At 42.9% G+C, this 17,061-nt stretch overlaps 1 protein-coding gene and 1 pseudogene across 2 annotated transcripts; both read right to left on the bottom strand.

Annotated features, from left to right (window-relative positions):
* Positions 1-487: 487 nt before the first annotated feature.
* On the bottom strand, positions 488-5,545 carry LOC147456947 (cysteine synthase 1-like; annotated as a pseudogene).
* Positions 5,546-13,283: 7,738 nt separating this feature from the next.
* LOC147456946 (pentatricopeptide repeat-containing protein At4g39530-like) lies at positions 13,284-16,508 on the bottom strand. 2 transcript variants are annotated; one of them, XM_086512016.1, is made up of 2 exons: positions 16,353-16,508; positions 13,284-16,138 (listed from the first exon to the last, which is right to left on the bottom strand). In XM_086512016.1, exons 1-2 carry the CDS (start codon positions 16,482-16,484, stop codon positions 14,015-14,017), a joined length of 2,256 nt encoding a protein of 751 aa, XP_086368142.1. In that variant the 5' UTR covers positions 16,485-16,508; the 3' UTR covers positions 13,284-14,014. The 2 variants fall into 2 exon arrangements, with proteins under 2 accessions (XP_086368142.1, XP_086368143.1); XM_086512017.1 differs by having other exon boundaries at positions 13,284-16,133; positions 16,353-16,475.
* Between the last annotated feature and the right edge of the window lie 553 nt (positions 16,509-17,061).

Here is a 17,061-nt window from a genome sequence, read left to right as displayed (position 1 = left end):
TCAAATACAAGTAGCACTAACGTTACCAATTGAAACAAGTAACCAAGCCTCTTTCTTTGTGATAGCAACATTTTAGACAAAAATTACAAAGGCAGACATTTACGATGCCAGGATCGCGAGTAGCTATGACATACACCAAACTGGAGATCCCATTCTTCTTTGATAACTTGCATATACACCAAACTACTCGCATATATATTTTCCCCCTAGCTTTTTCTCCCATTCCTACCTCCCGTTCCCAATTTCATGCAACTATGGAACTTAGAGAGAGAGAGAGAGAGAGAGAGAGAGAGAGAGAGATTCTTTCAATCAGAGAGTAACTACTTCACTAGTTATCTGCTACCTATAATGCCAATTTGGATCCTTGATTCAATATCCAATAGCCATTGTTGCCCCTTGATAATGATCTGAAAGCTTGGCTGATGTAAATTCCATGACTATTCCACAAATGTTGGGCTGACTTGCAACCAACATAGACAAGAGAAATTCAAAATGTCATACTCTCACACTCCTCTCAGATTGCAGCAAACACGTCAGATGTCATGTAACGCTCTTTGCCACTTGGTAGAATAGGCACAATCAACTTGCTTGCATTCTCCGGTCTCTTCGAGACTTGAAAAACCGTGAAAATGAGTGGGGACCTTGAGCACTAAACCACATTGTCAATTCCAAATTGCATCCTCGAGCACCATTGAAAAGCACACAAAGTGTAGAACTACCTTCAATACAACGACAACAGCAGTGCAAGAGGAAATGCCTGCAAGTAGGCCTTCCTCTTTGGAAAGCTGACATATATAAGTCATGGAATCTTTCGTCGAGACTATGAGGATCTCATCGGCCAAGGTAACATCCGTCATAGCAGGAAGAAATCCAAGACCGATTCCCTAAATCTTGTGTGGACCCTTGCAACCCCCTAAGCAGAAATTGTAAAGCATAGTCTAAGAATGAGAACCATAAATTCTTCACAACAGGTCGGAGGCCAAATACATATCAGACAACAAGGGGCTCTTAGCCAGATCAATTATCATCACCTTGATCTCAAGGTTCTATTCTTTGAGTAACTGCCCTGCTCCAGAGAAGGTTTCACCCGTACCTGCTCCCGCCATGAAATATCCACCTTCCCAGCAGTATCCTTCCATATTTTTGGCCCTGCTTAATCAAACTAACAATTTCTAAACATACATATATTTTCCCAATTGTACAATGGATTAACGGCAAGACTACAGACAATATTTACGTCCTCAACAGATACATAGGATTTTTGAGGCGTACCAACCTATTGATTGGAAATGAGCACTAGGATTCATGGTGTCATTCCTTGATTTAGCATGTAGCTGTTAGGTATTTTCACAACCAGTTCTTCTGCTTTAGCAAAGAGTCCAGCTATCCCTACAACAGGATCTAAAATAAAGTTTCCTTTAATTCATCTACCCTAAAGCACTCATCAGAGACAAAAGAGACGTTCAACTTAATGGCGATTAGGAGCGACCTGTAAGGTAGACCTCTGCTCCCAATGCACGCAGAATCATGTGCCACTCTAGTGAATATGATGCGGGCATAACTGCTACAACTTTTTATCCTTTATGGATACCAACAAAAGCCAGGGAGATAGTAGTATTTCCACTAGTGGAATTGATTAGAGTAGCAAGCCCATGCTTGATCAATCCAAGCCTTTCGACATCTCCAATCATACTGTCAAAGTCACAAGGAGGCTCAGAAACATGGCTTCCAAAGAAAATTGAGCAGATGAAAATGCCATGCTATTGGACAAAAGAACAAACAAGAATTCTTACAAAAGTGCGATGCAGTCCTTGACAGAACTGAGGGGTTGGTGCCACTCTAGCTTCCCGACGATTCGAGCTAGGGATCCTTCTTTGTTGGCTATATTCTTGAGCTCCACTAGAGGAGTCCATCCTATTAGCTACACAAGCCAGCACCAAGCACAAATTATACATACAGAAAGGATTCCATCTCTCTCTCTCTCTCTCTCTCTCTCTCTCTCTCTCTCTCTCTCTCTCTCTCTCTCTCTCTCTCTCTCTCTCTCTCTCTTCCCAAAAACAAAATAGTATAATCTACAACTCCAAGAGATCAGTTACATGAAGCACATTGATCAAATGACAATGCACAGCTCCATTTACAAGCCTTGCAAGGTGTGAAGAAGGTGTTATGCCATGGATCAACCATATGGGTAAACAGGTTGTCAATAGGGCTCTTTCCTGTAATGTTGTGCTGGATCACAAAGCTAAGGAAGGTCAACATAGCAAGCCGGCCATTTACACTCTCCTTCTCCTTGTATTCCAGAGAAGTAGGGAAGTTGAAGGGGTTGAAGTTGCCTCCAAGGTATCCAAACTCGCCAGGGGACAGAGTAAGCTTAGGGTTGAACGGATCGACATTCACAGTGCCAGGGTACTTGATAAGACCATATTAGGTATTATGGTAAAAGACCCTCATTATGGGAATCTCCAAATTGACTAAATTCATGTAATTTGGGAATTTTCCTTGTAAAGTGGGAAAAATGTTGATATACTTGCTGATGGGGTAGAGTGAAATCTTAAAGAAATGTGGTGTTGATAAACACCAAAATTTGAGGATGCACAAAGCATGAATTTGAATAAATACTAGGAATGAAATAAAAGAAAGAAAGGTCACTAAAATCAAAGGTCTTGTTTACAACCATTATAGTAACAATAGAAGCTCCATATAATCTACTCCAAATTGGATGCCATGTCCAAACTTTGATCCAAGTGTGGTTGATGATGTGCACGAACAAGGCTAGCTTTAGCTTTTAGAGCATGCCTTTTTGGAATCTTAATCCTTGAAATGGACCTTCTTTGTTGGGTCTCCAAGACCAAGCAATCACATCTACAGATTCCCACACTTGCGGGTCCTTATAGTTGACAACCCAAAAACCCTTCCAACAATTAATGTAAGCTTGAGTATCTGTCATCCCACTCTTTCTTGCACAAGGTGCCCAATATTGAATCAAATATTTTTTGTAGTTTGGTGATGTAGGCTCGTTGTCAATGTTTGATAAAGCCATTGCAAGCCAAACTAGATAGATATCCATGTCACTTGGAAGTAGCATAACAAAGTCACCTTGGTGCATATCGGATAGAGGGTCAAACTCTTCCCTTGGTCTATCTCGTTGAGGACCACATAAATGATCATTTATCTCTTCAAGACATAGGAATCTTTCGACTCCTTGTTGTAAGATCATTGTACTGCATTGTTCGTGAAAATATTCTTGTGTTTTTGGCCAAAATTGTTCGTACAAGACTCCCTATGATAAGATTTCTCTTCCAAGCTTGTCAATTACCTTAGTCCAGTAATCTATCACGGGCCTATAATATCGTGACACACTTGAACCATTTCCTAAATTTTGTCAAAACTTAACATAATTCTTCAACCCTGAAATCACTTCTTCATGGGCCTTGACATACTCTGCCATTGGTACCAAAGGTGGATCTCCATGTGGTAACATTGGATTTCCTTCTATGTCAGTTTTCCAAAGGCAAATACTTCCACTCCAATTTGATACACCTACATGTGCCTTATATTGTATCATGGGTGTCTCATCTTGCATAAAAAACCTAAATTGAAGAGGTATGGAATGGCCAACAAGTACGTCTTGTCCATCACAAAGATAGCCATCACAATATTGCTTGAAATCAGGGACCTTTGTGAGCATAAATGGAGCTGGAGATGAAGATGAGCTATTCCTTAGTGTATCCATCAAATGAGGCAAAATATAAGTTTGTGTAACTCTTAACTTCTCTAAAAACTTACTGAACATTGCATCTATGTCCTCATGTGTATGCCCAACAATCAAAAATCCTAGTTGAATGGTTTTGAAAACACCCCTTGCAACAAGCATGGACAAACACGCAAATAAGTATCGATTTTTGTTCTCCCCTGCACAATTATCTAATTGTAGTAACAAGTTCCCCGGTAACTTGCAAAATGATGACCCCAATTCCTCTTCTGTAGTTTTTGATGTCTGCACAATGGGCTCTTTTCCGTCACTCAAGTTGTGGTAGTCCAAAGCATCCCTTGAGTTCATAACATTTAGTAGAGAGATAGAGACCCTTGGTAGTCCATTGGTTGCTAGATCTCCAAGAGGATGCTTATCTATCCTCTCTAGGTTATGTGAGCAATTAGCAATTGAGCCAATTGTAAGATTTGGATCAGCTGACCACAAACCGTTCAAGACAAGGTGACCGTAATGACCTTCTCCATTTCCATGAGTGATTATACCTATCAATGCCACTTGAAAATTGTATCCGGAGTCCACACCCTTAGGAACAACACGTAATCTAGGAATTGTAGTCTTCTTTTGATCCATCTTATCATGAATTATGCATACATACTTTTGTGGTTGAGTTTTTGAATATGTGGGCCATGCATAATATAGGCTCCTGCAACTCTTTTGTTGTGCCATGTGAACTTCTCTCTCTCTCAAGAGAAGAGATCTCTAATCAAGAGAAGAGATCTCTCATCAAGAGAAGGTTTAGCTTCTAGCCTTGCCTTGATTGAAGTGCAAACATTGCACTTAGAGAACTCACTTGTCTTTGTTAAAGTGACATGTGGATACTCTTTGTTCCACATCCTACCAAAAGAAGATTGCGATAACTTCTTCTCATAACCTATTTGGTCAAGTGTCGTGTTGATTTCGCTTAAAATGTCAACCTGTTTGTACATTGATGGAATCACTAATTGAGTGTCTCTTGAGCCATCTAGTAGTGTTCTACTTCTGTGTGGCATCTTCTCAGAGTTGTTATCCACAAACTCATTTAGCAATGTTCTTGTTAAATTAGTCTGTTGAAGTCCTCGTCTCAATGTGCATGTGTTACCATGCACATAATGGTTCACACCATTTTCAAATTTTTCTTTGTAGCAATAAAATGATGTCTTTGGTATTCCATGTAGCTCATACCATGCTCTACAATAAACAATAGAGCCATTTATCTTGAATTGGTATCGCATCTTTTCATCTTTCTAATAGCATATAGATAGGACATCATAAACATAGTTAGTGCGTGTTTTCTGAGACTCTCCCCAAAACTCCTGCCGTAACCTTGTCACCATATCCCGATCTTCAAACTGACAACATTTTTGTCCACAACAATCAATACATGAAACCCTTTGAATTGACTCTGTTGCAAGATAAAATGCAGAATCTCGTGCTACTCTTGTTTTCCAAGATCCTATTGATAAAAGTGTAGCACCGCTTCCTTCAAGGTGTAGCAACAGTATTCCCATCACCATATTTTCTAGCATTTTCATCATTGGATACATTAGATTCTGCACATCTAGCATGCATCCCATTAATAGGAACAAAGCGTTGTAATGGTATCCCATCCAACATGGTTGTCTGCTTAATGGTCCACTTTACCAAAGTGATGCTAGCCACATCAGGCATGTTCTCACTAATTTGATTCTCCCTTTCGATACCCACACCCACAAAATCATCACCAAGTACATGGAAGTTAACATAATCATTTGGAAATACATATAAGATGGTCCCTTCATGTACAATCTGCACCATAGAGTCATCCTTTCAAAGTACCCTTTGATTTCTCCAAGATTCTCGTATCAATGTTTCAAACTCTCGTCTTGTTATAGGTATTGCATCTATAAGTAGAGATCAGGTTGATCCCCTAGTTCATCACCACTGTAGCTTTGATTTGTGTCAACACCACAACATGTTATGCGTTTTTCGACGCACCATATTTCGATGCACCGTACCTTTCCACGCGCCTTTCAACGGGTATAGCCCTCGTCAATATACACGTCGATATAGACATGGTAATACAAGTGGCAATGCCTGTCGAAAGGCGCGTATATCCATGCGTACTTCCACGTGTATATCAACGCATATATCAACGGAAAAAAATTGGGGGGAAAAAACCAAATCCGCGTGCAGGCGGTCATTTTCTCTCGCGAGCGCATGCACAGATCTAGCCTTTGGAAACTTGCACCACAGGTATTATTATCTCCCCCCCCCCCCCCCCCCCCCCCCCCCTCTCTCTCTCTCTCTCTCTCTCTCTCTCTCTCTCAAGCTACATTGTGTGTGTGTGTGTGTAGAGGAAAGAGAGAGAGAGAGAGATGTGTGTGTGTGTGTGTGTGTGTGTGTGTGTAGGAAATGAAAGAGAGAGAGAGAGAGAGAGAGAGAAATGTATGTGTAGAAAATTAAAAAGAGAGAGAGAGATATAGAGAATGAGAGAGAGAGGGAAGTAGAGAAATAGAGAGAGAGAGAGAGAGAGAGATAGGGAAGTAGAGAGAGAAAAATAGAGAGATAGAGAGTGATATATATATATATATATATATATATATATATATATATATCACTCTCTATCTCTCTATTTCTCTCTCTCTCTACTTCCCTATCTCTCTCTCTCTACTTCCCTATCTCTCTCTCTCTATTTATATATATATAAATAGAGAGAGAGAGAGATAGGGAAATAGAGAGAGAGAGATAGGGAAGTAGAGAGAGAGAGAAATAGAGAGATAGAGAGTGATATATATATATATATATATATATATATATATATATATAGAGAGAGAGAGAGAGAGAGAGAGAGAGAGAAAGAGAGGGAAATAGAGAGAGAGAGTGATAGAGAGAGAGAGAGAGATAGGGAGAGAGAGAGAGAGAGAGAGAGAGAGAGAAATAGGAAAATAGAGAGAGAGAGAGAGAGAGAGAGAGGGAAGTAGAGAGAGAGAGAAATAGAGAGTGATAGAGAGAGAGATAGGAAAATAGAGAGAGAGAGAGAGAGAGAGAGAGAGATAGAAAAATAGAGAGAGAGAGAGAGAGAGAGATAGAGAGATAGGGTACATAGAGAGAGAGAGAGAGAAATAGAGATATAGAGAGTGATATATATATATATATATATATATATATATATATATATATATAGAGAGAGAGAGAGAGAGAGAGAGAGAGAGAGAGAGAGAGAGAGCCAGAGATAGAGGTAGAGAAAGAGAGAATTAACTAGAGATAGCTACGGAGATGGATAGAGAGAGACACAGAGAGAGAGAGAGAGAGAGAGAGAGAGAGAGAGAGAGAGAGAGAGTAGTAGATAGAGAAAGTAGTGGTGAAAGAGTTAGCTTGGATGACCAATTGTGTTAAAAGGACAGAAATTCTCTCTATCTCTATCTCTCTCTCTCCCTCTAGAAGAAACTATGGAACTAAAAAAGGCAAAGGGGTTTTGCCCGCTACATGCATTGTCATGTACACCTGGGAGAGCACGTATATGTCTATCCAAATAGGATTTGACCAATAAAGACGAGATTTTGACCCGGTGGTCTTGATCTCCGTACACCTCTGGACCGAGGTGTGCGGAGATGGGGCAAGGCTAGAGAATGCGAGGTATTTTGCATTGTGAGGAGTATATATATTGAAACAGCATTCATAATCATTGTAGATGGCAACGTCATCAACTAACATGGAGAAAAAAGATTGCATGCTCGTGTATTCTATGCAAGTATCAAATCATGTGCAAGCGTAGGATATGTAATAAGCATGTGCACAAGTACGGATAGTTTGCTAGAGAAACCGTACAAAATCTACGATACGATTCCTATGGAACAGGCATTGATTTTCGCGATATAACACCTACATCTGAGAGAGAGAGAGAGAGAGAGAGAGAGAGAGAGAGAGAGAGAGAGAGAGAGAGAGAGAGAGAGAGAGAGAGATAAAGGATTATGTGTGAAGGTCCGACCAATCGAGAGCCAAGGATGAAAGCAGAGGAGGGATTACAGACAGAAGGCGACGGCATGGAGGAGATGTTGGATGCCTTCTTCCAGACAAGCGTGGAGAACGCTAACGAAGCAGCACCAGAAGACATGCGCCTATCTCCTGAAGACATGTTGAGAAAGACGGCACGTCAACCAATCTATGAAGGCGCCAAAATATCTGTGCTTTGTACTTGTCTGTCGTTTTTGAATCTGCAGTTAGTGTACGGGTGGTCAGATGCAAGCGTCACTGCTTTGTTTAGGTACGTAACTTACAAAAGAGATTTTCCGATTGCAACGGTGACGTGCTTGGGGAGCTTTTAATTTAATGTGGCTTAAACAGGTTGTTGCAAGAGAAACTACTCCCGGCTGGCAATGAAATGTCCCCCCTCCAGGCCAGACGCTAAGCGACTATTGACCTCAATTGGCTTGGACTACAACAAGATTCATGCATGTCCAAATGATTGCATTCTTTTTCGCAATTAATTCGCAGATTCTCTGTCATGTCCTAGGTGCGGAGCAATGTGCTACAAACAAGATGCGGTTGGCGAGTCAGTGCCAGCTAAAGTGCTGTGGCATTTCCATATTATTTCAAGGATAAAAAGCATGTTTTGTTGTGGTTCCATTGCAAAGTTGATGCGGTGGCATTCTACGAATAGATCCACTGATGCAACATTTAGGGTGCCCGCTGATTCAAAGTCTTGGAGGCACATTGAAGATACCTGGCCACATTTTAAGAGTGAACCACGCAATTTGCGTTTGGGCATGATAATGGATGGAGTCAATCCATTTGGCTTGAAAAGCTCGTCATGGAGCACTTGGCATGTGTGCCTTGTCAATTACAACCTCCCCCCGTGGCTTGCCATCAAGAAGGGTCATTTGATATTAGGCTTGATTGTACCTGGTAAGTTCAAGGCAAAAAACATGGATGTTTATATAGCACCACTAGTTGACGAGCTCCAGGAGTTATGGCATGGGATCGACATAGCAGATGCGGCTGAACCAGCAGGACAACATCATGCAAGGATCCATGGACTTATTATGTGGACTATGCATGTTGTCCAGGATACGGTGAAGCTTCTGGTAATGGTGGATGATTTACAAAATTCTCGCTATTCGCAAGCACTTTGTGTAGTACTGAATCTTGCTTTAATATATGCAAGGCTTACAACTTTGGGATACAATGCATGTCCAATTTGCGGGCTGTCTTTAGATGTGCGCTATTCTACCTCGCTTCGAAAGACAATTCATCAAGGCCACCATTGTTATCTTCCAGATGACCATCACTTGCACGAAGGTCAGCTTGGTCGCGTCGAATGTTGTCCTATGCATGTTGTCCTATGCAACATGAGGGGCAACCTGTTCCAGGAATGAACCATTTATCCATTCTCCATACGTTGCCATTCTGGGATGATCTACTAATAAACCATTTGTTGGATCCAATGCATATTTTCAAGAATGTGGGAGAGCTCCTCTGGAAGACAATCATGGGAATGAAAGACAATCGAGCTTCACAAGATGATTTGCAGTCAGTTGGAAAGATGCCAGAGTTGTGGCCTTTCACCAATGCAGCGGGCCAAACAAAGCTTCCAAGAGTGCCATGGGTATTGCTAAAAATCAAGGAACGACAAGTTAAAAGGGTGATTTCAGAGTTCAAGACGCCAACAGGATGCATGTGGTGTCTCAAGACAGCATTCACCCGTGACGATCAACTGTCATGACTGAAATCGCACGACTGGCATAAGTTCTTGCAATTTATTCTTCCAATTGCAGATGCGTCTCAATATTGGATAGCCAGAGGTACGGGTACCACGCCTCCGGGCTTCACACTCGAGGGTCCAACGCCTATGGGGAGGACGCCTATGGGTACGATGCCTACAAGGTCTCCTATCACAGCCACTTCGACACCTAGGTGTACGGCAAAGGTGGGTACGTCAGCATCTCCGCACCACAGGTGCACTCGCCGATCTTGGCGATCGTCAGGTGGAGATGGTGGTTGTTGTGGAGGAGGGTCCACAGATGCTTCGACCCCTCCTCGCTCACGACTCCCATCCTACCCAAGCACACCTCTCGACACACCTCTTAGCACACCTTGAACACCTTGGGGGGCACACGATCCTAGTGCCTCCAAGGACTATACTGTACGGGCAGATGGACAGGTTGACATGGATAATGTCGAGACTGAGATGAGACAGCGGGTTCGTCAGCTTGCGGAGCTGCAGTTTTCTACCACCATCATGACGTCTTGGTCTCATCAGGATCGCAGCAAAATCAATTATATAGTGGAGACCATCATGAGAGAGTATCAGCCTGCTCCGGGTTGAAAGGAGATTCCGAGGAGGTGGATCACGAATGTTGCACGGGACACCGTGAAACATCGTCAAGATGCAGCTCATTAGGCTTTCAGGCAGGGCTCGCCGAAGCCTTCGGGCATCTCACACGAATCGTGGCAGTAGATCAGGGAGGATGAGCAGACAGCCGATACGAGGTTCAGACAGCAGCGTCTCGCCGCGGAGGTACGTAGGACGACCATGGACACATCTCATCTTGGCAGTGGAGGTTTTGACACCTTTTGCTATGAGTTTGTGAGTTTCCAATCCAATCCTAACTATGGCGTTTTTTTTCAAGAGCGATGAATCATGTATTCTTAATTACTTTGGTTTTTGTATTTTCTGTTGGTAAAACCAGCAACCAAAGAAAGAAAAAGCAACATTAAGATATTAGTCATCTTCAAGCCTCAACATTATATGTTCTTGCTAATAGTTATCAATACCATTTGAAAACAGCTCATACTGTCTGAATATATCAAGAATACCACCCATTGAGAGAGCAAGACCATACCATGCCTTATATAAAAGTAAAAATTAAGAAAAGAGACAAAAGCTTTAAAGTGTTTTGAAGTAATATATTCAGACTCACCTCTGTAGTATCCACTGCATTTTTCTTGCTAGGGCCATTACTTTGAAGACAACCAAGTAGCAGTTCGTACACGAAGATAACAATGTAGAGTATGCACAAAATGAGAATACACACACACCCTTGCAGAATGAAAACCAAGTGAGCATATAGCTCACCTTATAAAGCATTGCCATCTCCGCTTATCATGCTTGTAGCTGACTGTAGAGCCTATATATGGAAGGAAAGCTCACGGCAGCAGGGTTGTATTGAATATCCACCATTTCCACACAGTAGAGAGCGGCGCTCCAGCCTCATTAATCCCCAAATAGCGTGTGAGGGGGGGATGCATTCATCCCAGTCACATATCGTCACATCCCTCAAAGCGCCCTCGTCGAACAGGGTATTGCAAATAGGGTTATTCCCTTTTTTTACTTATGACATAGTTTTTAAAAACGACCCTATATAAATATAACTGGTAGCTCATGCATCATCCCCACGTGGTGGGGTATAGAGTAAGCCTCCTTAGGTGAGTGGTAGCATTCTACAATTACAAGAGAGCATGGTATGTTTTCGTCAAGTGATAGAGTTATGAGATAAATCAATGTTTTACAAGGGTTATATATATATATATATATATATATATATATATATATAGAGAGAGAGAGAGAGAGAGAGAGAGAGAGTCTCCTGAACCAATCGATCTTGGCAATGAATAACTGAATGTGTATACAATGGAAGCAAGGGGTTGCTTATATAGCAATCCCAGTAAATTTCGCTACCCAAGACTTTGACAAATAAGTAAAATAAATACCTAAAAGCCAAACTAAATAATGGAATGACATTGGGCAGTTCACTTGAGATGCCTAAACTTTAAAACCCTCTATACAACTCATAGTGGACATCAATAGTGCAACCAAGTTGATGAAGAAGCTACCATGGACATCTCAGCACCGGTCGGGATACTGGATATACCTCGGTGTTGCTCTCCTCAACTTTGTACCTAAAAGTAATGCCATCTTGAACATTGGTTGCCTTTGTAGAAACTTTGAACTGTAAACCATACTATGTCCAATAATCCCCATTCGTGAACTGTGAACATATCACGTCCAAAATATAAAACTCCAAGATAATGAACTATTGAAACACATCCTATCCAAAATGTGACCAACAACAATGGATTGGTGCACTCATCCATAGTGTTTTAGACGTCTGATTGGTTCCCTACCAGATGCATGTGCCTTGATTTCTGACCTATGGGTCCAAACACCGATAACTTGAACTCCAACACAAGGGTCCAAATTAATTATAGGGATCAGTGCTTGCCCCTCTCTACCACTCACAGGCCTCTCTCTGGCTGAAGCTAGTGGTGACACCTGTCATTTGACTAGAAATGTGACATCGAGGCCACTGCGGCCACCGTCGCGTGTGCCATGCCGATCTCCTCTGTCAAATCTTTATTACCGTAACCTCTGTCCAGTTTGCCTTTGTCGTTGTCTTCTTGTGAGTTCCTGCCTTTGCCTTTGGCTTCAAACTCTCGAGCCAAACAAATTCGAGTCACATTCATGACAACTGTGATCGTACCTCATGGATACGAAGGCAACTAATTGAGTACTGGTACTGCCATCCTTGTCCAACTGACCTTTGCCGCTGTCCTCTAGCGAACTCCTCCATTTGTTTTTGACTTCAAAGACTCAAGCCAAACAATTTGCCGGGTTCCTTGAGAACTGTGCCGATGTATAGGCCGCTAAATGGATGGTTGACGATCCGTTATCCATAGCTTTTGGTCGTCTTTGGTTGATGTCATCGCATCTGCTCGAGCAAGGGAACCAAAGATTGGATATAAAACCCTCCCTTAAGTTCCAAACTATGTTCGCTTTTTCGTCTCCCAAGCCACTCCGGGAAACTTCCTCCCTTCAACTCCAAAAGAATGGCCTCACTAACGTCAAGAATGGCCTCACTAACGTCAAGCCAATGAAGTCTTCAAGCGGCCGAATCCAACCGATCCACAAAGCTTTGCTCACTAGGTGCTCCAATACTCCCTCGTACAAGCCATTGAGGCAATGCCTAACCTCTCCCTCTCTGCACCTTGAGAATACTCGACTGCACACAGCCCTTGAGGCTATTGCCACCTTCTCCCTCTCTTGATCTTCAGAAGCACCCTCCATGCCCAAAGCCCACAGCGTTTCAAAACGCTGGGCTAAGAGCAAATAAGGGCTGGCTAGGAGCGTTTTATAACGCGTAGGAGTAGAGGGTGGAGTCCGGCACCGTTAGGGCGTCTCAAAACGCGAACGGGAGGGGGGGGCAAGGCGCTGCTGCACAACAGCGTTTCAATATGCTCGCAGGCGGAGGGAAAATCCGATGCCGTCGGTAGCTTGCCCAGGAAACTCTAACGCTAGGGCTGCGAGGGACAATGAGGGGGAGACCGACAGTGTATAGGACAGGGGCGATAACGCTCAGCGTTTTAGAACGCTATGGGCAAAGAAGGGCGGCGACAGAGCGTAAGGGATAAGCGCTCTCTACGGTTGCTCTTCTCCGGGCTGCTCCTCCACTCCATGGGCTTCAACGGCGGCATGGAGCTACACCAAGCTCTGATACCATGTCAAAGTCGACGATGCAGAAGCGTAGAGACCAAGGGGGGAGAGAGAGAGAGAGAGAGTCTCTTGAACCAATCAACCTTGGCAATGAATAACTGAATGTGTATACAATGGAGGCAAGGGGTTGCTTATGTAGCAATCCCAGAAAATTGGCCTACCCAAGACTTTGACACAGAAGTAAAATAAATACCTAAAAGCCAAACTAAATAATGGGATTACATTGGGCAGTTCACTTGAGATGCCTAAACTTTAACAAGCACATTGCATCATTTCACATAGAACTCCAGCCTTTCAAGAGGACATGAAAAGATGCGAGCGACTCTAGCTATCATGTCCAGCATTCCTTTCAGAAGTGAAATTCCTGCTCACCGTCCCAAATTGCTCATTACTGAAAGTCACCACAAGAACCCATTTTCCAAAATGTGTAGGACAGTTTGCACCTTAAACCATTATATTACACTTCTCTATTTGTGACATCAGTGAGGTAGCAGCATGGCCAATCCCCACATACCGGAATGTCATTCATGACGAGTATGTCTGACTGCACAAGCGATGGTCAACTTCTCACTATGCTGCTTATGGAGAAACTGTTTGAAATCAGCATGAACAGTTTGTGACTTCCGCTGCACATTAAGGGAATATCCTTGTTCACACAATCTAAGTTCAAGATTTTGTAACTTTTCATGGATTTGTATGCTTTGTGGATGCTTGATATCCCCAACAAACAAATTTAAGAACATGTCCGCTTGCATGACCCAGCATGTACGTCCTGGCTTCTTCCCGGTACCATTTTATATTCTCATGTCTTCAATGTTTTTTGCCGCCTCCTGCATGCCAGCAGCTGCATAAGCATCGCTCATTAAGACATATGCTGCAGCATTACATCCATCAAGTTCTACTGCACGCTCAAAGGCAAACCTTCCAAGCTTCACATTTCCCAACTTTTGACAAGAATTTAGAAGAGCAGTCCAAGAGGCTTCACTTGGAGAGAAGCCCTCGCTCTGCATTTGCTGAAAACAGCGCATTGCTTCTTGGCCCTGTCCTTGTTGGGCGTATCCTGCAATCAATGCATCCCAAGACACTGCATCCCGAACAGGAAGCTCATCGAAAACTTTTTGTGCTTTCACAGGTACACCACATTTGACATACATGTCAACCAAAGCACTACCAAGCATGACATGTTTTTCCAAAAGCCCTTGACTAACAATCTCATCATGAATTTGTTTGCCAACGTCAACTTCTTGCATAACGCCACATGCTTTCAAGATACTAGCATAGGTGATTGCATCTGGAAAGAAACCATTGCTTCGCAACTGATGAAAACAACTCAGAGCTTCCTGTCCCTGCCCATGTCGAACATACCCTGCAATAAGTGCATTCCAAGAAACGACATCCCGGACAGGAAGCTCATCCAGAACTTGTTTTGCTTTTGTGAATTCACCACACTTGGCATACATGTCCACCAAAGCACTACAAAGTACGTCATCCTCTTTCAAGAGCCCTTGACTAACAATCTCATCATGAATTTCTTTGCCCTTGCCAACATCTTGCATAATGCCGCATGCCTTCAAGATGCAAGAATAAGTGACCGCAGTTGGAGAGAGGCCCTCACTTTGCATCCTTTGAAAACAGCCCAATGCTTCTTCTCCCTGCCCATGTTGGACATACCCTGCAATGAGTGCAGTCCAAGGGACAACATTTCTGACAGGAAGCTCATTAAAAACTTTTTGTGCTTTCAAAAGTACGCCACATTTGGCATACATGTCAACTAACGCATTGCCGAGCACGACGTGTTTTTCCAAGAGCCCCTCGCTAACAATCTCATCATGGATTTTTTCGCCTATGTCAACTTTTCGCATAATGCCACATGCCTTCAAGATGCTAGCATAGGTGATTGCATCTGGAAAGAAGCCCTCTCTTCGCATCCAATCAAAACAACCCAAAGCTTCATCCCCCCACCCATGTTGCACATACCCTGCAATAAGTGCATTCCAAGAGATGACATTCCGACTTGGAAGCTCTTCAAAAACTTTTTGAGCTTTCAAAATAAGACCACATTTCGCATACATGTCAACCAAAGCATTCCCAAGCATGGCAAGTTTTTCAAAGAGCCCCTGACTAACGATCTGATCATGAATTTTTTTGCCCATGTCAACATCTTGCATAATGCCACATGCCTTCAAGATGCAGGCATAGGTGATTCCATTTGGAGAGTACCCATCACTTCGCATCCTTTGAAAACAACTCAGAGCTTCTTTGCCCTGCCCATGTTGGACATAACCTGCAATAAGTGCATTCCATGAGATGACATCCCGGATAGGAAGCTCCTGAAGGACTTGTTGTGCTCTCACGAATGCACCACACTTTGCATACATGTCAAGCAAAGCATTGCCAAGCACAACGTCTCTTTTCAAGAGACCCTGACTAACAATCTCATCATGAATCTGTTTGCCCAAGCAAACATCTTGCATAATGCCAGATGCCTTCAAGATGCAAGAATAGGTAATTGCATTTGGAGAGAGGCCCTCACTTTGCATCCGATGAAAACAACTTAGAGCTTCTTTGCCCTTCCCATGTTGGACATACCCTGCAATAAGTGCAGTCCAAGAGACGACATCCCGAACACGAAGCTCATCAACAACTTGTTGTGCTCTGTTAAGTGCACCACATTTGGCATACATATTCACCAACATGTTCCCCAAAGATGTGTCTTTCTCAAGGAATCCACTAATGCGAATATCAGCATGTATCCTACTGCCTTGATGCAAATCTTTTTGCTTAGTACAGGCTTTAAGTGAGGTCACAAAGGAAAGACGCATTACTTTTGCATCCACATCATGATCTTCGTCTCCAAGTTTGACCTTTCTGGCTGATATTGCCTCTGGCATAGTTTTGCAAGGGAATTTGGAACTGCTCTGCGAACACGAAACCAGTAATGCCTACGTAATCACTAAAGGAGCGAAAAAACCGATCGTGTGTGTGCGTGCGCGCGCGCGCGCGCGCGTGTGTGTGTGTGTGTGTGTGTGTGTGTGTGTGTGTGTGTGTGTGTGTGTGTGTGTGTGTGTGTGTGTGTGTGTGTGTGTGAGAGAGAGAGAGAGAGAGAGAGAGAGAGAGAGAGAGAGAGATTACCATGATAGAACTTCGCCCCGCAGAGGTAGCACCCATGGAAGCTTCAAATTCAACATGTTGAATAAATTTGCCTGTTGTGCCTTGGGTTACATTAATCACCTTCGACACAAACAATTTTTTTTGCGATCGCATTTTGAGCGGTCATCTTCGGTGACGAGGGTCATCAGTTCGAATGCGGCCAATTGTTCGGTTGGCTCTGACGGACGTAAACAGGAATTGTGTGAATTGCCAAAAAAAAAAAAGGATGCATATTATATTCATTTACTATCAAGATTCCTTGCATGCTAGCCTTGCCACTCACGAATTTCTCCCTTACAAAAAAGGGGAACATGGACTCGATCGACATTCATAAAAGCCAAACTTGGAACAACTCCCGTAACCACTCGGCAGTGTTCGGGAAAAATGTGTCTCAGCTTAATATCATGCCGTTTTAAATTTCCAAAACGCCTATTGAGCGCAAGGGAAAAAGGAGAATAGTCCGCCTCAAAATAGAGAAAAATGGTGTAAAAACTTGAAAAACTAACCTAATTTTTAAAAATTTCCTCTTGGCAAATTCAAGGAAAGGAATTTTGTATGTTTGGAAAAATGATTTTTCCCAAACATTGCCACTCGGGCAGTGCCATGGATCTGCTACCATTGTCAGGCCATCTAAATTTTAAAAATCCCATGTCGCATCCCCTCCTTCACCAAGTCTCGCACTGTAGCTCTC

The sequence above is a fragment of the Adiantum capillus-veneris genome, chromosome 5, assembly GCF_014529385.1.
Source record: "Adiantum capillus-veneris isolate H3 chromosome 5, ASM1452938v2, whole genome shotgun sequence".
Taxonomy (NCBI): Eukaryota; Viridiplantae; Streptophyta; class Polypodiopsida; order Polypodiales; family Pteridaceae; genus Adiantum; species Adiantum capillus-veneris.
The sequence above is the reverse complement of the archived record's forward strand: the minus strand, read 5'-3'. Positions and strand labels throughout refer to the sequence as shown.